The sequence below is a fragment of the Artemia franciscana genome, chromosome 14 (genome assembly GCF_032884065.1).
Source record: "Artemia franciscana chromosome 14, ASM3288406v1, whole genome shotgun sequence".
Lineage (NCBI taxonomy): Eukaryota > Metazoa > Arthropoda > Branchiopoda > Anostraca > Artemiidae > Artemia > Artemia franciscana.
In genome coordinates, this window is record NC_088876.1 from 26,482,181 (window position 1) to 26,508,479 (window position 26,299).

Consider the following 26,299-nt stretch of genomic DNA (forward strand, 5'->3'; position numbering starts at 1 on the left):
ACAATTCCTGGTAACAAACTACAAGTAATGAGTGATCCAACTGAATAGTAAATGAAACATTAAAAACAATTGTTGACACCATTAGATATATCAAAAGAATTGTAATTTTATACTGATCTCAAATATACCAGTTTCATTAAGTTATGAGTCCGAGAAAGTTCGCCCTATTTTCGAAAAAAGGAGGTAAAACCCTCTAAAAATCATAGAATTAATGACAATCACACCTTAAGATCTAGCATATGAGATAATCCTTTTGTGGAGGTTTCAAGCTTCTTTCTGCAAAATGTACAATTTTTTATTTTTTCCCAGAAGAAAGATGATGGATAGGTGTTTATTGTTGCATTTTGGGTGTTTTTTCCTCAGGGAATATCGTATGGACCCAGTGGTCCTTTTTGAATTACCAAAAAGATTGAAGATTAAGCTGCCCCCTCCCCCTTTTCCCCCAAATATTGTCTGATTAAAATTTTCAAATATCCAATTTGTTCATCATAGTCGTGTGGCCCAATAGAAATGCCTTTGTATAAAAAATACCCCCCCACACACTGCCCCAATGGAAAGTTTTTTAAGTTGCAAAAGTTGCCCTTTGCTTACACTTAGTAATTGTAATTGCAAACCTTGCATACATTATAGGGTAGAAAGACGAATTTTCTGCTGTTTTTTTCACAGGAGAACTTTCCAAGGGGAGGGAAGTAGTAGTATCTCCAAAGGTACATTAAAAAAAGTACTGAGCCACTACTCTTTTCTTCCTTGATGGTTTAAGACAACAATGAAGTTTAACGGCAATTCCCTCGAGACACAGGTATTATTAGTTTTCTTCAAGATACAGGTGTTTGTTGCGTAAAAGGGAGTGTTTTCTTCAAGATGCAGTTGTTTGTTACATAATACGGAATGTTTTCTGTAGCATTTCTTTGGTTGCTAGGTTTAAAAACCCGCAAGGGCTAAGAAAAACCTTCAGTATTCCCCCAAGTAGGGAACCCCAGTTGTAACTGAAAATGGCACAAGCGTAAATGTTACGTAATATATATGAGGATTTCTTATAGAATTGAAACTGAATTTATAGAATTCAGTCCTTCTCTGCCGGAAAAACCTCTCACCTTAATTTTAAGCTTTTTTATGGAATTTATATATTTATAATAACTTATTGAGTGTTAGATTTCAGTTACCCTCCCCTGGAAAACGGAGAGGTTTTTACTGCCACTTCGTACATAAAAGATAAATTTTTACCCAAACAGCATCAAAATATCAGAGAGTTCGATTTTTTAGTGTCCACACTTTTAATAAAGGAGGTTTCAAGCCGCCCAATCTCGGTAGAAAATTATGGAAAGGGTTTTTACTGTCATTTTGTTCAATAAAAGACCAATTTTGGCCAAACAGGTTCAAAATATCAGAGAAATAAATTTTTCTCAATCTAAAGCGTTTAATAAAGGAGGTTTTAATCTACCCTATCATGACAGGAAACCCCAGAGGAGGCTTTACTGCCATTTTTTACCATAAACGAACGAAAATAACGTGGCACAGTATACCCACCCAATGGCGTCGTGTATTATCACACATAAGACATTTTATCAGGCAAATATCTGCGAAAATATTCGTTTGCACCAGAATCGATCGCTTGAACTTGAAATAAAACTCCCAATACTATTTTTTCTGATATTTTGTAGCAGTTGACTCCAGCGTGGTATAATCTACCCACCCAATGGTGCCATATGGCATGCACTATCAAACGTAACACATTTTCCTGGCGTTTATTCTGACGAATTACGGAAATTGGCAAAATGCAACCACCTGATGGCACCCTCTGGTGTGCACTATCACACCTAAGACACTTTCAACCTTTCTCAAACAAAAATAAGCTTATAAAAATAAATTAACAATTATTTTATTTGAACTGCTGGAACTTGCCATTTCATTATTAGATGGTAATTTTCCCTGTATTTCACGCCCCCTTCTTCAAATTTCCTGTGATTTTGTAAAAAAAAACCTTTATTCTTAAAAAGCACTTCAATTTAAAACATTTTCCTTAATAAGCTTTTTTCTTATTCATACGAAATGTAGAAATCCAGGACAATCCTTAGAAATCAAGACTAAAACATAGAAACCCAGCAGCGATAGGGTTATTGATATGACGACGTCCATAAGGGATGTCTATACTAATGGAACTACTAGCTCCCATCAAGATATTATTATAATCACCTGGGTCTTGTGAAATTTTATATTACAATACAAAAAGTTCATACAAAATCCATATATTTCTTTAGAAAATACAGAAATACTTTGAAGAATTCTAAAATAGCTTTAACAGACCAAAACATAGTTGATACGGGACAAAAAATACGTGCTAACCGACAAAAAAAAATCTAAAAACATCCCAAATACATCTTATAGAATACAAAAAGTTCATAAGTAATCAAAAATAATTCCTACAAAAGGTTTATTGTGGAGTTTCTAGATACTTTGGTCTGAAGAGAAAGTGATTTAGTTTGGAAACTCAGCTACAAAAAATGTGAACCGTAACTCTTACATTTTGTCCTGAAAGAGCCATTTCAAATATTACAAAACTTCACGTCTTGTGACGTGAAGATCTAACTTTTGATTCTCATGAATGTAATTCTGTTATAACAAAAAACGTCCTAGGGATAACAGATTGCAGAAAATCAAAGAGAATCCGCACAGAAACGGTTCACTTTAACCATTGAAATGCAAACAGTATTATAAATTATTTAAAAAGTATATGCATGGAAATGGGCTAAATAAATTTTAGGAGCCAAAAAAACATTCAGAAAAAATAATCTGTAAAGGGCAAATTGTAATTTATTGAACATTTAGGGGAAAATTTTGATGAAAGGTTTCTTTTCAAAGTTACTTGCAATTAATGGTTCTGAAAAGCTTTCAATTTAAAATAAATCATGCGATTTTCAAAGGCTTAGCAGATACTTTCCGACCCAACCATTGTGATGCACAAATTTGCAGCAAAATTTTGACAGATCATGCACAAACGGCCGCTTTTTTGTGAAATCACACAACCATCCTAAGCACATGCTTAGGGCTACTAACTTAGTGCTAAAATAGCCCAAAAGTGCTATTCTAGCACTATTACAGTCAATTTGTTGATTATAGCACCGAAAATCACTGTGTGGCATATAAATTATGGCAATCGTAGCATTTTAGGATCTGAAGGATACTGCAACCCTGGTTACAGTTGCCATATTCAGAAGAAATAATCGATAGCTTCAGCTCAAACTGAACAGTTTTGAGAATATTAGAAATGAGTGGTGGTGTCTACGGAGGAGGTCAGTTATTTACCATGGAAAATCTTTACTTATGTTTAGAAAATTAGCTAAGCAAAAAGTGAGATGACCTGGCCCTATATTTGGTCATCCAATAAAAGTCTAGACTATTGCTGTATTTTTTTTTATGTGTGTGTGCATTGAATTCTAATGAGAAAAGAAATCACCAGTGCAACAGCACAAACACATATAAAAATACAGCAATGGTTAGTTGATGTATTTAATATATGCTATGCTTTACCCCCCCCCCCCCCCCACTGATGTGCAAATATATAGCCCGCATTTGTTTCTAAACTATTACAGATTTGTAAAGACCCCATATATAGGTCGTTTTTAAGAGGTCAAAAAGTGCTTAAATCTGAATTTCTGGTAGGAGCAATTATTATATTTGTAAAGAGCATAAAAAAAGGCATCAAGTGGTATATTCACTTTATATGAAAGCCAGTAATATTGTTTGCTCCAATTTTACCAAAATATTTCTTGGGAAGGTATTATAAAGCACCCACCTCCACTCCCTTTCCCCTTCAGAGGGCCCTGAAACTTGCCTCTGTGATAGGTTGAAAGTTTGACAAAAGAACATCATACTGTAATTTTCAGTTACTAGTTGCTTTTTCTCTGCCTTTAGTTCTGATAATGCAATTCCTGTTATTTGTTGTTTTTTTTTTCAAAATTTAGGATATGTATTTGCATATCTTTAAAACCTCATAAAATGGAATTGAGTAGGTATGAAGCTGAAAACATTGTACTTCAATTAAGCAGAAGATCTATTTTGCAAGGTTTCACTTTTATAACACACATATTTTTAAAGGTCAGGGCCCTCTAGAGGGAGAAGGAGTGGAGGTAGTTGGTACAAAATACCTTCCTGGGACATACTCTAGTCTGTAGATTCATCCCTGAAAGTTTCATTTTCCTAATCTAAACCCTTTCTGATATAGCAAGAAGTCAATTAACTAGAATTTTACCATTATTTGATAGTGGAAAAATGCAGTTCAAATTCATGTTTATTTTTCAGAATTTTGTTTTAAAAAATTGTACAACAGGTAAAGAAATTGTAATATTCCTTACTTGCATTGTGTATATTTGCTGTTATATATTGATTATGCTTTTGCTTACCATTTTGTATTGTTTATACTCTACTTATGATTGTATAATATCAGGTTTTGTAACCTGGTTTTTTGAAGTAGCCTATATGCTTGAAAAGACAACAGAGTAAAAAATGGACATCCTGTATCCTGAGCTGAAATGGGAATCAGACAATGTAAACAAGGTGTGGATCTGATTTAAAGGTTGCACTAATCTTATGTTTGAGGGACTGTTGAGTAGGAAAAAATGAGGCTTAGAGAAAAATGCATATGATGTGCTCAGCACTTGGATGCTAGCAGCTAATGAAAAAGACAAAATTAGTGCATACCTTGTGAAACTTGGTAGCTACTTTTTTCCATAATCAAATACTATATTCTCCCAATATACATTCCACAAACATGACCAAAGGGAAGTTGAAACTATAGAACAATATGCAACTGAACTGCAGATTTTAGTGCATGACTGCTCATATGGAGTTACATAGTTTTGTTGACAAAATGGTCTGTGATCACCTCATGTTTGGAACACCATCCCAGAAGATTTGTTGAAGGTTCTCTCCCCTGCAAAATGTGTTAACTAAGAATATTCTGCTTATTATGAAGTAAGAATTGTTTTCTTAATGTGTTTCCTTATATAGTGTTTGAAGCCTAAGCTTATAGTTTGCTTTATTTGTAGGTCAAAAGTATGGACTGTTCTATATTTACCAATTAATTTTAGGCTATGGTAAGATAAGCCTACCAAGTGGCCTGGTCAGACAGCTAATCACCACTTCCACTGTAAAATCTCCATAATGATACCTAAAGCTAGGATTGTTCCACTGCTGGATTTTTCTAAATCCTCTTGATAAGAATGGGATTAGGGTAGAGGCGCCAGTTACCAATCCCTAGGGTAAAGGCACTGATGATTCAACAGTTCAATTTTGGAACCACTGTCAAAATTTTCTTCCAAACAGGAAATTATATTTTGACAACACAAAATGTGGACACTATATCCAATGCACCCATAAGAAAAGAATATTTAATTCAATCAGTTTCCTGTTTTTGACACAAAATGGCATCCCAACAATTGTTTTGCTATTTAATGTTCAAACTGTCATTACTTGGTTTATTTTTTTTTTGCAAAAAAGTTGGGATCAGCACCAATACATCAAGATACATCTGAGCTTCTAAAATGTAGCTATATTGTTTTTTTGTTTTTTTTATAAAACTAACATAAAATGGTAGCTAAAATTATACTGACAAAACTATGTTCCAAGTGTCAAAAATTCTTGTCTTATGTAGTGGAATACCAGACTAATTAAAAATGTCCCTTCAGCCAAATTCAAATGTAGATATTGACCTCTGTTATGAAATTCATTTCTTTTGAGAATATCTTGTAGTAACTTGAATATCTTGTGTCAAAATTTTGAACAGACAGCAACAGGCCCTGTCAAAATATAGGTGACTCTGTTAAAAACTTCACTGACCATGTAAAACTGATGAGAAACATTTGGTGTCGAAATTCCAGGGTCCTCTGATGAAAACATAATTGTTGAATTTATGGGTACTTCCTTAACAACAAGAAATTTTGACAATTATTATGTTATATTGTTATAAGGAGGTTTCCACAAAATCAAATGAAATCTTTTCTTCAGAATCTTGGTTTTCAAGTGGATACTTGCACTGGCTTTTGCCAATGTTTTGACTTTTTATTTTATTTTATGATATTAGCCAGGCCTGCCTCAATGTCTTCAGTTGTTTCCCATGCTCTCTATCCATCCATCATGCATATGTTTATCAAATACTTTCCATTATTTATTGTATTCATTAGTATCGGGTAAAAAAATGCACATTTATTTATGATTAATTAAACTGCTATTGAGTATGGCTGAGCAGCTTAAAAAATGCCTGGAAATTGATGTGAAAGCCTGGAAGGTATGTTCATGCTACCCTCATGTTTTTCTATCAATACTTCACTGCCATGCGATATTGGAGATGGTCTGGTGGAAGATTATCTGCCAGACATAGCATTTGAAGATGAGAAGGAGCAGCCACTGTTGCAACTCTAGCTTATCTTATAAAGAACTATTTGAAGCCTAAAGTGTGATTTTTGTATCATTTTTTCCACTTGTTTAAACAAAGTAGGAAAAAACAAATAAAATGATGTAAAAATACTTTTTTTTCTTATCAATCTACCAGAGAAGAGAGAATATTTTTTTTTTAATTTAGTAGTATTTGAAACTTGCAACTTACACAGTAATTTACCAAAGTTACGGGAATTTTTTTTGTTAAAGTAAGTTTCAAAACTTACCGGCAAATCTTGCACACTAATTCAAACCAAAACAGAAAAAGAAAACACGAAAAATGATCTTTCCACTGAAGACCCTGATGTCTCACTGGGCTCCACGTCTGACAAATGGACAACTTTTGTACTGTTAGCAGTGAGAATGATGAATGCAGTTATATGCATGTTATACCAAACAAAATCAACAAGGCTGGTATATCAGAAGGGTGCTTGATTTCCTGATGAAAATCTTGTTCATATAAAATATTGTTGCTGTCTGAGCCTAGTTGACTATATGTATGACAGGCCAAAAAATAATGACAATGAGAAAGTTGAAGAAGAATGCATCTTTCCTGGATCATTGAAGCTTTCTGGAGCTGGTCCCATCACTCTACTATCATTCCAAAACCAGTACATCATCAGCCTGCACAAGAAGCATACTAGGGCCTGCAAATGATAAAAGTTTGCTTTTTTACTCCAAATCCTAATTGAAATTATTTTTTTCCCCATAAATATTCCTTTGTTTCAACTAAGAATAAAAAAAGTCTTTTTCTCTGATTCTAATGGAAATTACATTTCCCCCTCCTATTATTTGAAGCATGGTGTTAATTTTTTCATATTTACTTTAAAGAATTAAAAAAATACCATTCTCAGAGATTTCTTCTGTGTATGGGGTAGGACTGACACTTTCTGTATTACCTCATGGTAACTTGCGTTCCATTGTGGCACATACCAACTATTGCCAAGAGTTTTTGTTGTGTATGGTTTTTCAGTATGTAGAGGTATCCTCAGCTGTCTCTTAGGGTGACATAATTTTTATCTCTGCATGCATAAAATTTACTGGGGAGGTGTGTCAGATTTACCCCAGATTAGGGGGTGGATTTGATCTCCCTGACATGGTTTACTTTGGTGTAGTAAGTCATGGAAACAACAAACGTACGAACTTTTTGGATCGTGAGGAGTATTACTATTATGACTAAGAGCAACATCAAATATTTGTTATTGCATCAGCAACTTCTAGACTATTTTAAGACCAAATCAAGCTGACAAAAATACTTGATAAGAGGTTGGACTTACCTAAATTTATCCTATTTAATGATTGAATTGTGAGATTTTGATTAACTTTTAACCTTAAATCATAGTTTAAAAGTCAATAATAGGGCTCAAGATGAAATTTTGCATCTGAAATAGCTATTATAATTAGAAGAACATAAAAAAAGCATGAAGCAATTTTTTACTTTCTTCTTAGCTAATTTATAGAAAAACAGAAAATTTTACAGGTGAAATGTTCACACAAATCTGATAGTTTTTTTTAAAAGCTAAATTGGGATACTGTACAAATTTGGAAGGAGTACAAACTTGTTTTTGAACAAGTTATTGGAATCAGTTCATGGAATCAAATCACCAGTAAGAGAAAAACCTTTGCTCCCTTCAATGTTTGTATTAAATAGGATTTAATGACCCAGACTGCCTACTAAACAAAGCAACATATAAGCATGGTACAAACACAATCTTAACGTAAGCACAAGCATAATATAAGCATAAGCTGGATACTGAAGCACAAGTATAGCAGGATGCTGCACACCCCACAGATCTAAGCACGTGAGATGGACGACATGGTTCAAGCTGAGATGGAAGATTTGGTTCGAGTTGAGTTAAGATATATATTTAAGGAAGGATTTATGTTTCTTCTATAGGAAGGTTATATTTATATTTTTCTTACTTATTTTCTGATTTTCAGTTGTATTTGTTCTATTTTGATAAATATCTTGTGCTGCTCAGTCTTAAAAGCACATGGCTAAACTTGCTTTCTACCAAATGTTGTTCCTACTTGATGTTTTGAAGGAATCTTGTCAAATTATTTTAAATTCTTATTTGTACAAAAAAAAATTCTATAAAATAAAACAGACAGTTTAATAGAAATGTATATGCTTGAATCCGTGGAATTGGTAAGTTAATTAAACATAAAAACCAAACAAAACCCCCCAAAAAGCAGATGGTGTTCCTGCAGCACAATATTTCATAAATTACTCTTGAAGAGTTTGATGCCCAAGGATAAAGATTAGTCTGAAGGAGCCAAATATGATCAATGGAATCTTTTACCATAATTTTTTTATGTTTGAGGGCATTTGCATCAGTAATTTATAGACATTTTGTAATTAGTACATTTTGCTTTATAAAACCAAAATTCAAGGTTTTTTTTTGGACTGACAAAATCTATTGTGATCCTAATATTATTCTTAATTAAAAAAAAACTTTTTCCACCAAATAATTTTTTCAAAGAAAAGTAAAGAACTCTATTAAACCAAAAATGAGCAAAAATAAAATAATTTACTAAGCATAGAACTACCACAAGTCAGCATCAATAAATAAATGAAACCCAAAACGAACAGAAATTATAATAAATAACTGATTGAAACTCAAAACGGGCAGAAACTAACATGAATAGGAATCAAAACCCATCTGCCTTTCCATGGCCTGAGCGTAATTTGCACTTTACCAAAAAAATTCAAATGAATGTGGATTGCCAGTTTAATATATACATATACTGATATTTATTAATTAAAATGTTAATTATGTTTGATTTCTTAAGGTTATAAATTGAAAAAAATTAAGATCAATTTTTATTTCAGTAATGTGCAAATTATGTTCTGGCCTTGTAAAGGCATAGGGGTTTTGAGCCCTACTCATGTCAATTTCTGCTCGTTATGAGTTTGACTTGGTTATTTGTTGTAATTTCTGTTCATTTTGGGTTTCATTTTTGTGGAATTTTTTTTTTTAATTGATATCTGCTCTTTTCATATTGGCAGTCTTTTCAGGGAAAAAGAAAATAAAAGTTAAAATGTTTTCGGTTTTTCTTTAAGAATTTATAGTTTGGCCTGCTATTTGCATGCTGGAGAAAATTTTTGATTTTTTTTTTTAACAACATACACCCTTTTAAAAATCTGGAAACAAATAGTAGTGTTTAATTAGTTTTATGCCTCATCTAGTTGACCTGAAATAGAAAACTTGATACCATTCGCAAAAACATCTATCTATGCTCTTTAACAGCTTAGATACACTTACACTCTTTTAATTTGGTTAAATTTTAAGAGCAGAAGTTGCAATAGAAGTAGCCCCGAATGTTTGACATAATACCCTCAGTCGTTCTTGGGATTCTATTAAGGTGCCTTTTTTGCAATTAGTATTAACACAGTGTATTTTGATTTAATCTTAAGGGAACATTTAGTTTTTAAACATAATAGCCCTAGAGATACAGTTACAAAATCATTCAGCTGTACTGAACAAAGTAGCTATCTTAAATCTTGATTGGAAGTCTTTGGAAAATTATGTGCTAAAGTGGAGGGCTGATTACCCTCCAGTCACTTTTGACTCTTAAAAAGGGTACTGGAACTTTGAATATCATATTGCTTGCTATGATAGAACAGCGCTGCCTATGATATTGCTTGTATCACCTTTTAATACTTGCATGGGTAGTTTTTTCGTTTCATTGAACCTCCCCCTAAACGTTTCAACTTAATGCCCTTAAGTTTCAGTCACAGTAACCGTAGAAGTAGTATCAAAAGCATACATGTAGTGTCTTCTGGCTAGTTCAAAATCAGTCACAACTTACCCTGAAAGGTCCAACTTACTAATATAAGCCTTTATTGTGACATTGCTTTGTCATTCTATTTACAATCTACATGAATCTGCTTCGTTTTGATTTAGTTCAGCATCCGCCTCAATATTTCTCGAAAGCTTCACCTTAATACCCTTAGCTTTTGTAGTAGCAATAGTTGTAGTTGTATTTGTAGCAGTATGCACATAACACCTTTTTTTCAACCTCCCCTTAAATACACAATTAAATTTCAAATTTAACACCATCAACCGGTCCAGAAGCATTGCTGATGCGTCCTCTTGACAACCTGTGTGAGCATAGTGTGTCTCAGTTACAATATTGCCCAAAATTTTCACCTTAATACCCTTAGATTTGTTAGTAGTATTATTAGCACTAGTACTTATAGTAGTAGCATTAAGGGTAGAGTTAACAGTAGTAGTCTTAGCTTTAGTAAGAATAGTAGCAACAATAATAGTAATAGCAGTAGCTGTAGTTGTAAGAGTAAAAGCAGATGTATTATGATACAAATATTGTCTTCTGGTTTGTTTAACATCCCCCACAACAAGCATTCAAAGTTTTAATTTCACATACGAAAATGTTCCTAAGATATTGCTGATATGCCCTTTTGACAACTTACATACAGATGGCAGGTTGTCTTCCATACAACAGAAATTTTCAGAAATATTCCCTAAAATTTTTACCTTTATACTCTAAGGTATAAATGTAATAGTAGTCACAGCAGTAGTATAACCACTCTCAACTTAATACAATTAGCCATTGCTATGATATTGTCGATTTGTGATTTGTTCATTTTCAATATGTATATTTGTATACTTTTTGAAATCTTCATCTTAAGACCTTTAAACCTTACAAGTAGTTGCAATAAAAGTGGTAATTGGAGCAATAGTTGTAGCCGTAATAATGTTTAATTATTAGTAGTAGCAGCAATATTAATAGTAGCAGCGGTATTAATAGCAGTAGCAACAGGTACATTTTGGCTTTTCGTCAACTGAACATGCCGCTCATGATGTCCCTAAGTTCTCTTTTGGTATAATAAGCCATTCCAAAAGTATTCCTTATGCTCCCGTATCAGCAGTTTTTATACACATAGTATGTTTTGATTTATTTCAAATTTCTTTTTGACAGTTCATCAAATTTTATTTTTTAATATCTTCAGCCTTAGCAGCAGCACTCGCTACAGAAGTATTAGTTTTAGTGATGGTAGTGGTAGTAGTAATGGCACTTGTGGTAGCAGTAGAAGCAGCAGAGTAGTTGTAGAAGTAGTAGCGTGCAAATATTGTCTTTTTGGTCAATTGATCATCATCCTATCATTTCCTTAGAATTCCAATTTAATATACTTAGTCATTCCTGAGTTACACCTTTTTGATAACCCATATACACATAACAAGTTATGATTAGTTCAACACTCCCCTCAACATTCCCCAAAAGACTCATCTTAATGCCCTCCGTATTTTAGAAAAGTAGAAGTCAAACATATATCTTTTCTCACTAACATATAGTATATGTAAACAGTGAGAAATTGCATAACTTGCAGCCCTTGCCCTGAGGTCTTGGGGGGGGGGAGGGAGACATTCCCAAATATATAATTACTAAGTTTTTCAACAATGCTGAAAAAATGGATGTCTCAAAATTTAGTTTGGATGTTTGTTATGGAAAATGATGGGCGTGGTGGTGGTGGTGGGGGGTTTCTCTCAAATCGCTTTGACTCATTAAAAGGGCACTAGAACTTCTGATTACGAATTCAATGAGTCCACTCCAAAGCATATGCGACCACCCTTTCTATCATAACATTATATGCCCCCAGGGCTTAACTTACAACCCTTGCCCTGAGAGCTGAATTGGGGGTTGGTTTCCCTCAAAGGCATAATTTTTGGACCCTTTAACTACGATGAACAAAATTGTTATCTCCAAGTTTTGATTAGAGGTGTTAAGGGAAATGATGAGCGTGGAGGGAGGGGGACTGATTGCTCTCAAATCATTTTGAGTCTTAAAAAGGGCACTATAACTTCTAATTTCAAATCCGATGAGCCCCATCGGAAGTTTATACGACCGTCCATTTCATAAAAACCCTATATGTCCTCATGGTATAACTTACAACCCTATCCCCAGGGCGCTGGGGGGTTGTGTCAATCCTAGAGGCATTATTATATGTTCTTTGGACTATTACGAACAAAATCTTTATCTCATAATTTTAATCAGATACGTTTGGTGAAAAGGGGGGTTGTTGGTGAGGGTGAGGGGCTAAATCTCTCTTAAAAAGGAGCTAGAACTTCCAATTTTCAACCAGATGCACCTCCTCTATAGTTTATATAACCATCCCTTCCATAAAAGCTTAGAATACCCCTGGGGTATAACTTTCAACCCTTGTCCTCAGGCCCTGGGGGTTTGTTTCAATCCCAAAAGTCTTGTTATATGATATTTAGATCATTTTGAATAAAATTCCTTTCTCAAAATTTATATTTGATGCATTTCGGGACAATGCAACGCGTGTGTGTGTGTGGGGGGGGGGGTAGCTGCCCTTCGATAACTTTGAATCTTAGAAAGAGCACTATAGCTTCTGATTAACAATCCGATGAGCCCCCTCCGAAGTTTGTAAGACCACGCTTTCTATAAATAACCTTATATGCCCAAGGGCAAAACTTACAACCCTTGCCCTAAGGGCTGGTGTGGGGAGATTTGTCATCCTTAAAGATAGAATTTCCAGGCTTTTCAACTACGTTAAACAAAACAGCTATCTCAAAAGTTTGATTGGAAGTGTTTTAGGAAATTATAGGCGTGGATGGGGGGCTTTTGCCCTTCGATTACTTTTGACGAATAAAAATGGCACTAGATCTCTCAATTTCCAATCGAATGAGCCCTTTTTGAATTTATACGACAACCCTTTGTATAAAAACCTTATTTGTCCCAAGGCCACAACATACAACCCTTGTCCTGAGGGCTGTGGGGGGGGGGGTGCCATTTTCAAAGACATAATTTCCAGATCTTTCAACTACATTGAACATAATGGCTATATAAAGATTTCGATCTGAAGTGTTTGGAGTAATGATAGGTGGGAGGGGCATTTGTCCTCCAATTACTTTTGACTATCAAAAGGTGCGATATCCTTCTCAATTTCCAATCGAATGACCCATTTTGAAGTTTCTACGACAATGCTTTCTATAAAAATCTTTATGTCCACAGGGCGTAACTTACAACATTCGCCCTAAGGACTGTGGGGTGTTGTCATCATGAAAGACATGATTTCTAGACCTCTCAATTACGTTGAAAAAATTGCTATCTCAATATTGATTTAATGGGTTTGGGGAAAGAGTGGGCGTGGGAGGTGGGTTAATTGCCCGCCAATCACTCGACTGTTAAAAAGCGCACTAGCGGTTTCAGTTTTCTATCGAATGGTACTTTTTAGAACTTTTTACGATAATTCCTTCAATGCAAAGTGCCCTGGTTTAAGACAAAAAAATAGATAAATAATAATACATTGTGCCAACATCGTTCTTTGATTAGGCAGTGCTATTGCGCTGCGTATGATTAAGTTAGATGCTAAAGGTAAGGACCAAAAATACATGAAACCAATAAAAGTGAAAACTTTGGTACTTTAATATCGGTTTAATTGGGATTAGAACAACCATTGACACTAAGTCAGCTATTCTCTGCCAAATCCTAGCATCTAAACAAAAATTTGATTCAGAGTCAAAGATTATAGGTATAAATTATAGGCCCATTATAGGTGTTGGCCAGAATCCCATTTTTAGTCATGGGCCAGTACTCTGTACCCTGCCAACCTAGATAGCAATAAAAGGCCTAGGCTACTAAGCACAAATAGTTTGTACAGTCCTTTTTAATTGAGTGAAGTTATATCATTCCTTAATGAAACATAGAAAAAAAGGCGTGAACTGGAAAGAGGCTTTCTTTAAAAAAAAAGAAAAAAAGGGGGGGTAAAGAGATAATGGCAACATAACATTTGGTTGGCATTTTGAAATGTTAGGCATGTATATGCTGATGTTTATCTATTTAATCCTTTTTCTTGCAACTATAGGGCCTGTTGCTAGGTTATGGGAAGGGGTCTTTAACTTTCTGTTTAGCTTCTGACAAGCCAAGTATTAGCTCTAGGCTTTGTAAACACATTTCTCATAATTTGCTAGTCTTCAAAGATTGAACAATTTCAAATGGTCTATCAAAACAATTTCTCTGTACACTGTGGAGATAGGCTAGGTATAGGTAAGGGAATCCCTCCCACCCCAACTGTGTGTGTGTCATTAGTTTCATTAGCAATGCTTTTTTTTTTTAGTTTAAAACAGTCGTAAGGCGAAAGCAAATTATTTTGGTGTTCAGATTTATGCAAAAAAAGCTGATTAGGCCAATTTATATGTGTATAAATTCATTGAATATGCGTATCATTATGTTTAATTTGACCAATTGATAAATTTGTGTTTACAGATGAGGTGGGAGCTCTTGTTTTTGACCCTGGCCATTTTGCCTTCCGTGCCGGCTATGCAGGAGAAGATGTTCCAAAAGCTGTAATTCCAGCAGTAATTGGTGTTTGTGAAGACCAAAATCAAATGGATGTTGACAACCAGAAGGGTGCATCCCATAAATATTATATTGACACCCTTCCTTTGCATGTTGTGAAACCAGGTCTGCTCCACATTTTTTTTTTGTTCGAAACTATTGTTAGAATGTGCTGTATTACTCTGAAATATCAAAATAGTATTTTGAAAGCAAGTTTTAGATAATATAAGACAACATTATACACTTTTGGAGTGAAACTCACAAAATCCAAAGAAATCATTAATAATTAAAATATTTTAGATCAATTAATTTAGATAACATAGAAGATATCAGTCAACCCCTCATAAGGTATAATTTTGGCTGTATTATTCTGATTTTAAAAACAAGTTGAACGTGTGACAAAATTCAGCCAAAATGCAAGGTTTATATAATTCAAGGATTACAATTAAGCTAAACATACAAAAAGGCATTGTGATCAAGAAATGCGAGGTGAAATTTTTTTCAAAGGGTAGGGGGCTGCAACTAATAACAAAAATGGTTTTTGCCAGGAAAGCCGTCATTTTTTTTTACATTTTTATTGTATTTCTTGTTCTGATTTTATTTGGGGAGAGTCTGAAGCTCATGTTTGCCATGCTGTGGGTGCCAATTCAAGGGGTAGGGGGCTGCAACTAATAACAAAAATGGTTTTTGCCAGGAAAGCCGTCATTTTTTTTTTTACATTTTTATTGTATTTCTTGTTCTGATTTTATTTGGGGGGAGTCTGAAGCTCATGTTTGCCATGCTGTGGGTGCCAATATTTATCATTTTTAAGGCGGTTTTCCTTGCCATTCTCATGCTGTACTGGTTTTGGGTAGCTTATATGTCTAGAAAAGGTGGGATTACTTGCTTTGATTTGATTTTTAAAAATTCCTAATTCTAAAGATATCTCTTACTCTGATCAGTTGTGATCGAAAGTATGGTCTATGAAAATGTTAAAACAAAGTTTTACTTGTGAAGGAATATACTTCATATTGTGGTTGCAGTAGTAGCTGCAACCTAGTAAAGGAAGAACCTCAGACCATAGTAAATCAAGATTAATTAGTTTGAAAACAAATTGGATTGAAATAAAAAGTACACCATTAGAATCGCTATAACCAAAACCCCCCAAAATAGTGTTAATAGCAGCAGTAGTATGGACATATTGCCTTTTTATCAGTTGAACATCCCCCTCATGATACCGTCTAAGTTTCAGCTTGATACGGTAAGCCGTTCTAAAGATATTGCTAATACGCGCTTTCGACAATCTGTATCCATACACTATTTTCTGATTTAGTTAAACTTTCTCCTCAACATTTCCTCAAAATTTCACTTTAAAATCATTATCGCTGTCAATACTCGTTAGAACGAACTTCAAGTAAAGAACGAGCTTCAGCTCATATTAACTGAAATATTGTAATTAAATATCCTATGCAGGATGATACAACACACATGTCTTTTGGACAAGATAGTGTATGACACAAGCATATTTCGAAAAGTCGTTCAAACGTAAAACTGGACCCTGGCACATTCATATATAAAACTGATCACTGGTATGTTTAAATATAGGACTGAATAGTGATGCCTTTACTTATAAAACTGAACACAGGAACGTCCTGTGGTGGCGCAGTGGATTTGACCTTAGCTTGGTAATACGGGACCCAGAGATCGAATCACGCTGCAGGAATGCACTGCAGGGCCGACGCAGGGACCTTAGTAGTCAAGAAGCGTTGTTAATTCTTAAATAATAATGAACAAAGGAACATTCACATATAGAACTGAAAACTGGTATATCGTGGCTCCAGTTGTAGCTGAAACCTAATAAGAAGCGAACACGTCCCATAGTAACAAAAACAATGGCCCAGAACTCCTAAAACTAGTGTCAAATCGAAACACGAAGTGCACTATTAGAACTGTCTTATCCGAAATCTCTATAAAGAAAATTTACAGTCTCTTGGATTGAACAACAAGGAAAATGTGTTCGCTTGAAAAACGAGGAGATTGGCTAAAACCGCGATATTCTGCATCGAAAAAATATTTTTTCTGTTTTTTTAACCCAACTAGTGGGGTACTGGAACATCAGAGGGCTTTGTAATGGCTTATTTTAAAGGAATTTATTATATCTAATAGCTTTTGGGATTGACTAAAACAATTATCAAAATAAAATCCATTGTTTCGAAAAGCTGCATTTCCGTTTACAAGATCGTGGTTGCAGGAATAGCTACAACCTAGCAAACGAGAAACACGGTCATTAGTAATCAAACAGAATATCCTAAAACCCCTAAAAATTGTGTCAGATCGAAACACAAAGTACTTTATATAAAAAGCAATAATATTTTTAGGGTTTTAACAACAATCCTACCTTTTGACTTGTTATAGTAAAGAACAAATCCTAGTCCATAGTAACTGAAACATTAATCGTGATTGTTGTAATAGTAAAGAACGAACTCTTGCCTCTACTAACTTATATAGGCAACTTAACTATAGCGTAGGTTTGCATAAATATGTAAAAGATTGGTATAGTTTGTGGCAAGCTTTTTGGGGTTAATTTTTGGGGGTTTTGACAAAAAATCTGATTAGTCAACTGAAACTAGAATAATTCCTAAAATTTTAAATAATCATACATGAAGATGGTAATCTAACTAAACCTTTTACTTTTTTTTTAGTTTGATACTTTTCGTATTTTATTTACTTTAAAAAGGCATAGAAAGAAAAGGGCTTAAAAGGGGTACTGCTGATAAGTTGAGTGCCCTAGGAACCTAAAAGCACTTCAAATTGCAGATATACTTAAACTGATAATTCTTAACCATAATTTGGTAAAAGCTGAGAGGAGGTTCGCGAAAATAGTCAATTTGCATGTAATTTAACCTCGTGCATCGAATTTCCTAAAATTGGACAAGTATGTTTCTGACACACGGGTACTTCAAAAACTTGGGAGAGATACATTGTTGTTTTCTTAGAGGCAAAAATCTAAGGATAGTTTTTGATACTCATTCGACTGACAGATAATATGATACTCATATGATGTCATATGTTATCATCATATGATACGCCATCATCAACAAAGCTCAAGGGCAATCGTTAGAAAAATGCGGTATAGATCTGAATACGGATTGTTTTCCCATGGACAATTATTATGTTGCATGTTCAAGAGTTGGTAAACCTGACAATCTATTTATATGGACAGACAATGGGACAGCAAAGAATGTTGAATATGTGCATGTTTTACGTAGTTAAATATATATATATATATATATATATATATATATATATATATATATATTATATTATATATATATATATATATATATATATATATATATATATATATATATTTATATTATATATATATATATATATATATATATATATATATATATATGGTAACTAATATGGCGCGTAACGCGTAAGTCGTTACGCGCCATATTAGTTACGCGCCATTGTAGTTGTGTCCCTTTGTCCCACCTGTGAATATAGATAGATATAAATATATGTTTTTAACTACGTAAAACATGCGAATATACAACATTCTTCGCTGTCCCATTGTCTGTGCATATAAATAGATTGTCAGGTTTACTGACTCTTGAACATGCAACATATAATTGTCCATGGGAAAAACAATCTGTATTCAGATCTATACGTCATTATTCTAATGATGTGTCCCTGTGTCCCGGTCGTCATTTATATTCCCTGTGTCCCGGTCGCCATTTGTGTCCCGGTGTCCCAGTTTGTAATTTCTCTTTGAGTGTCCCGGTTGTCATTTATATTCCCTGTGTCCCGGTCGTCATTTGTGTCCCGGTGTCCCGGTCGTCATTTGTGTCCCGGTCTCCCGGTCTGTAATATCTATTCGAACAATCCCTGTGTCCCGGTCGTCATTTATATATCCCGCCTGTGCCCCCGGCGTCCCCGTTGTAGTTGTGTCCCTGTGTCCCGGTTGTCATTTATATTCCCTGTGTCCCGGTCGTAATTTGTGTCCGGGTGTCCCAGTCTGTAATTTCTCTTTGAGGTTCCCGGCATAAACACTTTGAGCAGCTTCCTCGGCTGTTGCCATTGTAGGTTCTTCAGTCATTTTACAATTAAACATTTTTCCGTGAACAAATGTCTTAAATACCGTTAATGACGTCACCGTCATAGCAAAAATGACGACAACTAACTTCATGACGTCAGTCGACACAGAAACATGACGTCACCTGACACAGAAACATGACGTCACTTGACACACAGACAGACAGACAACTTATTTTTATTCTATCTATATATATAAAAATAAGTTGTCTGTCTGTCTGTCTGTGGAACAGGTGACGTCATGTTTCTGTGTCGGCTGACGTCATGAAGTTAGTTGTCGTCATTTTTGCAATGACGGTGACGTCATTCAAGATATTTAAGACATGCGTTCACGGAAAAATGTTTAATTGTAAAATGACTGAAGAACCTACAATGGCAACAGCCGAGGAAGCTGCTCAAAGAGTTTATGCCAAAAATCTTGCTGCTGATAGAGAAAGTAAGAAAAGAAAGCGTGCCGAGGAATCACAAGAACAGCAAGAAAACAGGCTTGCAGCTGATAGAGAAAGTAAGAAAAGAATGTGTACCGAGGAATCACAAGAACAGCAAGAAAACAGGCTTGCGGCTAAAGAACGCAAAACCGCGCAGTTAGATGAAAATCCACCTGGAAAGCGAAAGTCAAAACATATCAAAACTGAAAATGATAGCGATGATGATTGGGTTTGGGATTTTGACTTGGATAGGGTCATCAATGCCTACCAGATTTAAGTTAAAAAACAAAGGTTCGGCGATATATACTTCATAGTGACGCTGAAAAATAAAGAAGAAAAAAAAACTGAAAAAATGTAAAAAACTAAAAAACAACTAACAAGAAAAAACACTCAACGATAAATTACAGACCGGGACACAAATGACGACCGACAAAGAGGGAATATAAATGACGACCAGGAACCTCAAAGAAAAATTACAGACTGGGACACCCGGACACAAATCACGACCGGGAATATAAATGGCGACTGGGACGCAGGGACACAACTACAACGGGGACGCCGGGGGCACAGGCGGGATATATAACACCGGGACACAAATGACGACCGGGACACTGGGACACAGGGAATATAAATGACGACCGGGACACTCAAAGAGAAAATACAAACTGGGACACCAGGACACAAATGACGACCGGGACACAGGGAATATAAATGCTATTTATATGCACAGACAATGGGACAGCGAAGAATGTTGTATATTCGCATGTTTTACGTAGTTAAAAATATATATTTATATCTATCTCTATTCACAGGTGGGACACAGGGACACAGCTACAATGGCGCGTAACTAATATGGCGCGTAACGACTTACGCGCGCGGGGGGGCTTGGGGGGGGGGCGAAGCACCCCACCAACTAGCTGATGGGGTGGCGCGACAGTTTAATTGTAAAATGACTGAAGAACCTACAATGGCAACAGCCGAGGAAGCTGCTCAAAGAGTCTATGCCAAAAAACTTGCTGCTGATAGAGAAAGTAAGAAAAGAAAGCGTGCCGAGGAATCACAAGAACAGCAAGAAAACAGGCTTGCAGCTGATAGAGAAAGTAAGAAAAGAATGTGTACCGAGGAATCACAAGAACAGCAAGAAAACAGGCTTGCGGCTAAAGAACGCAAAACCGCGCAGTTAGATGAAAATCCACCTGGAAAGCGAGAGTCAAAACATATCAAAACTGAAAATGATAGTGATGATGATTGGGTTTGGGATTTTGACTTGGATAAGGTCATCAATGCCTACCAGATTTAAGTTAAAAAACAAAGGTTCGGCGATATATACTTCATAGTGACGCTGAAAAATAAAGAAGAAGAAAAAAAACTAGAAAAATGTAAAAAACTAAAAAAAAACTAACAAGAAAAAACACTCAACGATAAATTACAGACCGGGACACAAATGACGACCGACAAAGAGGGAATATAAATGACGACCAGGAACCTCAAAGAAAAATTACAGACTGGGACACCTGGACACAAATCACGACCGGGAATATAAATGACGACCGGGACGCAGGGACACAACTACAACGGGGACGCCGGGGGCACAGGCGGGATATATAACACCGGGACACAAATGACGACTGGGACACAGGGAATATAAATGACGACCGGGACACTCAAAGAGAAATTACAAACTGGGACACCAGGACACAAATGACGACCGGGACACAGGGAATATAAATGCTATTTATATGCACAGACAATGGGACAGCGAAGAATGTTGTATATTCGCATGTTTTACGTAGTTAATAATATATATTTATATCTATCTCTATTCACATGTGGGACACAGGGACACAGCTAAAATGGCGCGTAACGACTTACGCGCGCGGGGGGGCTTGGGGGGGGGGCGCGAAGCACCCCACCAACTAGCTGTTGGGGTGGCGCGACAGTTTAATTGTAAAATGACTGAAGAACCTACAATGGCAACAGCCGAAGAAGCTGCTCAAAGAGTCTATGCCAAAAAACTTGCTGCTGATAGAGAAAGTAAGAAAAGAAAGCGTGCCGAGGAATCACAAGAACAGCAAGAAAACACGCTTGCAGCTGATAGAGAAAGTAAGAAAAGAATGTGTACCGAGGAATCACAAGAACAGCAAGAAAACAGGCTTGCGGCTAAAGAACGCAAAACCGCGCAGTTAGATGAAAATCCACCTGGAAAGCGAGAGTCAAAACATATCAAAACTGAAAATGATAGCGATGATGATTGGGTTTGGGATTTTGACTTGGATAAGGTCATCAATGCCTACCAGATTTAAGTAAAAAAACAAAGGTTCGGCGATATATACTTCATAGTGACGCTGAAAAATAAAGAAGAAAAAAAAACTGAAAAAATGTAAAAAACTAAAAAAAAACTAACAAGAAAAAACACTCAACGATAAATTAAAGACCGGGACACAAATGACGACCGACAAAGAGGGAATATAAATGACGACCAGGAACCTCAAAGAAAAATTACAGACTGGGACACCCGGACACAAATCACGACCGGGAATATAAATGACGACCGGGACGCAGGGACACAACTACAACGGGGACGCCGGGGGCACAGGCGGGATATATAACACCGGGACACAAATGACGACCGGGACACTGGGACACAGGGAATATAAATGACGACCGGGACACTCAAAGAGAAAATACAAACTGGGACACCAGGACACAAATGACAGAGAAAAATTTTTATATACAGAGAAAAATGAAAATGTTTTTAATACCTTGGCTTTGAAGGAAGATTTTTTTTATAAGGAAGAATTATCAACACTACTAAAAGGATTGAAAAATAATACGGCATCAGGTTCTTATAGTGAGGTAAATGAGTTTCCTAAATATGGGTGCTCTGAGTAACCTCGGAGCCACCCAGAGAAATAAGTTACTGAAGATTACGAATGTGATTTTGGAAAAAGATGAAGTACCTAGCGATTTTAGGGAACGTTTGTTAAACTACTGTATAAGAAAGGTGATAAGAGTGAGTATGGTAATTATAGAGGCAGTAGCCTGGTCTCTCTAGGCAGAAAATTTCGTAGTAATTTGATATTTTTTAGACTGGTAGATATATTAGACAAAGTTAAAAGAGGAGAATAGTGTAGCTTTAGAAAGGGTAGAGGATGTGTTGACCAAATTTTCACTCTTAACTTAATAATTGAGAAGTGGTGAGTCATCAAACACTTTTAGTCATCAATTTAGCTTGTGAAGGTCTAATCCTTGTATGGTATACCAGACAATTACATTAAAGTGAGTAGTCCTATGTAAAAGAATAACACTGCTGCGGTTAAGGTAGGAAATGAGGTTAGCAGCTGTTTTCGTATTAAATCAGGAGTTAAGCAGGGTTATGTTTATGCTCCTTTATATGGATCATTTTAATGGACTTTGTTTTAAGGAGCACAGGAAAGGCAATGGGCGAATACAGAATTAAATGGCGAGGGAAAACTCTTATGGACTTAGATTATGTTGATGATTTCTATGTTGAAGCATCCTAGATGAAAGTGTGAATAAAATGATTGGTTTTAAAGGTTTTGCGAGTTCATGGTGCTAGAATATATTTGGGAATTAAACAGTTCGTGGCAACGAGCTGTAGTAAGGAGCGACGCGGCTCAATAGTAACCGAAACTCTAAAAAATAGAATTTTGATACCAATAGTAACATCAAAAGAAATTTCATCAAGTTTAGTTTTACCCATCAAAAGTTACGAGCCTGAGGAAATTTCCCTTGCTTTAGAAAATAGGGGAAACATCCTTAAAAGTAATAACATCTTAATGAAAATCACACCGTCAGATTCAGCATATCAGAGCTCCTAGCTCCTATTTACTATTTACTATCTATATTAAGCTCCTATTTACAAAATGTGGAATTTTGCATTTTTGCCACAGGACAGATCACGGATGCGTGTTTATTTGTTTGATTTTTTTTTGTTTTTTTCCAGGGGTTATCATGTCAACCCAGTTGTCATAGAATGTCGCGAGAGGGCTCATTCTGACGGAAAACAAAAGTTCTAGTGCCCTTTTTAAGTGACCAAAAAAAGTGGATGGCACCTAGGCCCCCTTCCACGCTCATTTTTTTTCCAAAAGTCACCAGATCAGAATTCTGAGATAGCCATTTTATTAAGCGTAATCGAAAAACCTAATAACTATGTTTTCAGGGACGACTTACTCCCCCACAGTCCCCGCGGGAGGGGCTGCAAGCTTCAAACTTTGACCAGTGTTTACATATAGTAATGGTTATTGGGAAGTGTACTGACGTTTTCAGGGGGATTTTTTTGGTTGGGGAGAGGGTTATGTGAGGGGAAATTACCATGAAGGAATTTGTCATGGGGGAAGAGAATTTCCATGAACGGGGCGGGGCGCAGGGTTTTATAGTGTTTAAAAAAAACGAAAAACAAATATGAAAAAGTTTTTTCAACTGAAAGTAAGGAGCAGCATTAAAACTTAAAACGAACAGAAATTATTACACATATGAGGGGCTCACCTCCTCCTAATACCTCGCTCTTTACGCTAAAGTATTTTTAGTAATTTCAATTATTTATTCTACAGCCTTTGTGATTCAGGGGCCATTCTTAAGGAATTGGGACAAAGTTTAAGCTTTACTGTAAAGAGCGAGGTATTGACGAGGGGGGAATCACCTCATATACGTAGTAAAAACACACGAATATAGAAGTTTGTTACGCAAGTTAATTCGTAAGTTATGTATATTTTTACTAATAAAACATTCATAAAAAATTAAGTTCTAGTTACCTTTTTAAGTAACCAAACATTTGAGGGTAACTAGTTCTCCTCCCCCGCTCCTTTTTTCTCAAAATCGTCCAATCAAAACTATGAGAAAGCCATTTAGCCAAAAAAATAAACTAATATGCAAATTTCTTTTTAATTATTCAGGTGCAAAGAGCCAAAATCAAAACATGCATTAATTCAAAAACGTTCAGAAATTAAATAAAAAAACAAGTTTTTTAAACTGAAAGTAAGGAGCGATATTAAAATTTAAAATGAACAGAAATTACTCCATATATGAAAGAGGCTGTTCCCTCCTCAACGGCTCGCTCTTTACGCTAAAGTTTTTTACTGTTTTAAAAATTAGAATTGAGAGAAAGAGTAAAACTTAAGCGTAATGAGCGGGTCAACAATTAATGAGCAAGCATGAATTAATTGACGAAATTACTGCTGGAGATTGATTAACTCCCTTTATTTAATAACAATATTTTCTCGCGCTTTTAAATTAGTTAATTAATTAAAAAGCTTCAATTTTAACTTTTGATTGTTCAAAGTTCTATATACTGATTAAACTTATTTAGTAGGAGAAAAATAAGTTTTGACCAGGAAAAAATTGGTACAGAAATGGTTTCTTCACCATCCGGACCGAAAAAAATGCTTAACAACATATCAAAAATCTAAATCTCTAGCTCGATGCGAAATTGTTTTTTTTTATGTTTTTTTTTATTTATTTTCTCAAAAACCAGGAAAAAAAATTTAAAAACGTAAACTATAATGTTCTACACATCTTTTTAGATCAGCTTTTGGCTCTGAATTCATTTCTGATACTCATTTCATTATCTGACCAAAAGAAAAATATTTATCAGCAAAAAAAAAAAAAAATGGGGAAAAAAACTGTGTCTTTGGGGAAAAAAAATCTTACCAGCGTTTTAGTCTATTTGGCTATGTATACGAAAGGCTTAGAAAAAAAAAAGACTAAACAACAATAAACAGGAATGACGAAACACCTCAGCGCCAAACACCATGAAACAAGGTAGGTTCTAACTTAATGTGTTCAGAGAAAAGCTTTTATCTTATTTTTCAAATATATAAAAATTGCACATCATCAAAATATAGGAACTAGATTTTTCATCATCACAGTTAACTGTTATTCTTCTTCACTAAGTTCTTCTTCTTGAAACTTCGAATTGTTGCACGAGCTTCCCTTACAGGTACGGCAGGCTATAGTACACTCAAGTCCGTTTTTCTTACAGGTACACTTTTCACTATCACAGCCGTCAATACGACACGAGCATTTGATAATTTTCAGCAGCTGAGACGGAGCGGCAGGGAGATCTGTTTTTATTGGCGCAAAAACTTCGTTATCCTGCAGTTTCCATCCCAGGCGTAAAGGGTCTACTGGGTTCCCGAGCCAGATTTGAACTTGGCAGTAGACACGTAGCGAGTGGTACTTCGCTGCTGCCTGAGTCGGTGGCAGTTCTTGTAGATGCACGAAAGTGGTGGCAGTGCTCACTTTTCTGTGAAAGATTAGCTTTCTGGCAGTTTCCAGGTTCGAAACATCAGGGCAACCGTACAGTATCAACAATTCTCGCTCTCCTGCTGCCACAATATCGTCAAGCGATGCGAGCTTGTCGCCAAATATAGCAGCGCTGTCCCTGAAACTCTTGTTGGAAAGTAGCAGCTGAACGGCTTTGCCCTTTCCTATTCCGTAAAGGTGAGAGGTTGTGTCACAACCCAGCACGGCATGACAGAACGGTATCAGATTGCTGACATCTGTTCCTAGCTTCTGCTTCATCTCACTAATATCCCAAGCTGAACTAGTACCGCCAAACTTAGCTTCAGGTGAGAAATATAAACGCCCGGAACGCGAATCTGATCGACTGATCAGAAGAACCAAGATGTCAGTATCATCAGCAACCACGATTGTGTCTGTAAGACTAGCAGCTTCTACGGCTTTTTCTACAATCAGAACGTCGGCGTCTCCTTCCGAGTGGAAAATTCGGAAACCAACGGCTTCCAAATGGTTGCCGAGCAGCTTCAGGAAACGTCCTTTGTTTGTCTTACATGAAAGAAACTCTTCTTTCTTCATGCAGAGGGTCATCTCTTCGGTGAAAAAGACTTGGCGGCCAACCATCCTTGCTCGACGTAAATGGGTAGCATCTTTGATTGCTGGACCACCTTCATATCCGTCAAACACAACGATCGCACTAGGGTACCTTGCTTGTACGTAATGGACGTATGAAGCAAAGATGACTTTGAAGGTTGACCCTACCTTCCCTGGAACTC

At 35.8% G+C, this 26,299-nt stretch overlaps 1 protein-coding gene across 1 annotated transcript in view; it reads left to right on the forward strand.

Annotated features, from left to right (window-relative positions):
• Positions 1-3,180: 3,180 nt before the first annotated feature.
• The window catches only part of LOC136035509 (actin-like protein 6B), an 81,974-nt gene continuing 58,855 nt past the window's right edge, over positions 3,181-26,299 (forward strand). The window contains exons 1-2 of the mRNA XM_065717346.1: positions 3,181-3,290; positions 14,686-14,883. Coding sequence (XP_065573418.1) covers positions 3,266-3,290; positions 14,686-14,883 — 223 coding nt within the window. The 5' untranslated portion in view covers positions 3,181-3,265. The remainder of the gene's footprint in view (positions 3,291-14,685; positions 14,884-26,299) is intronic.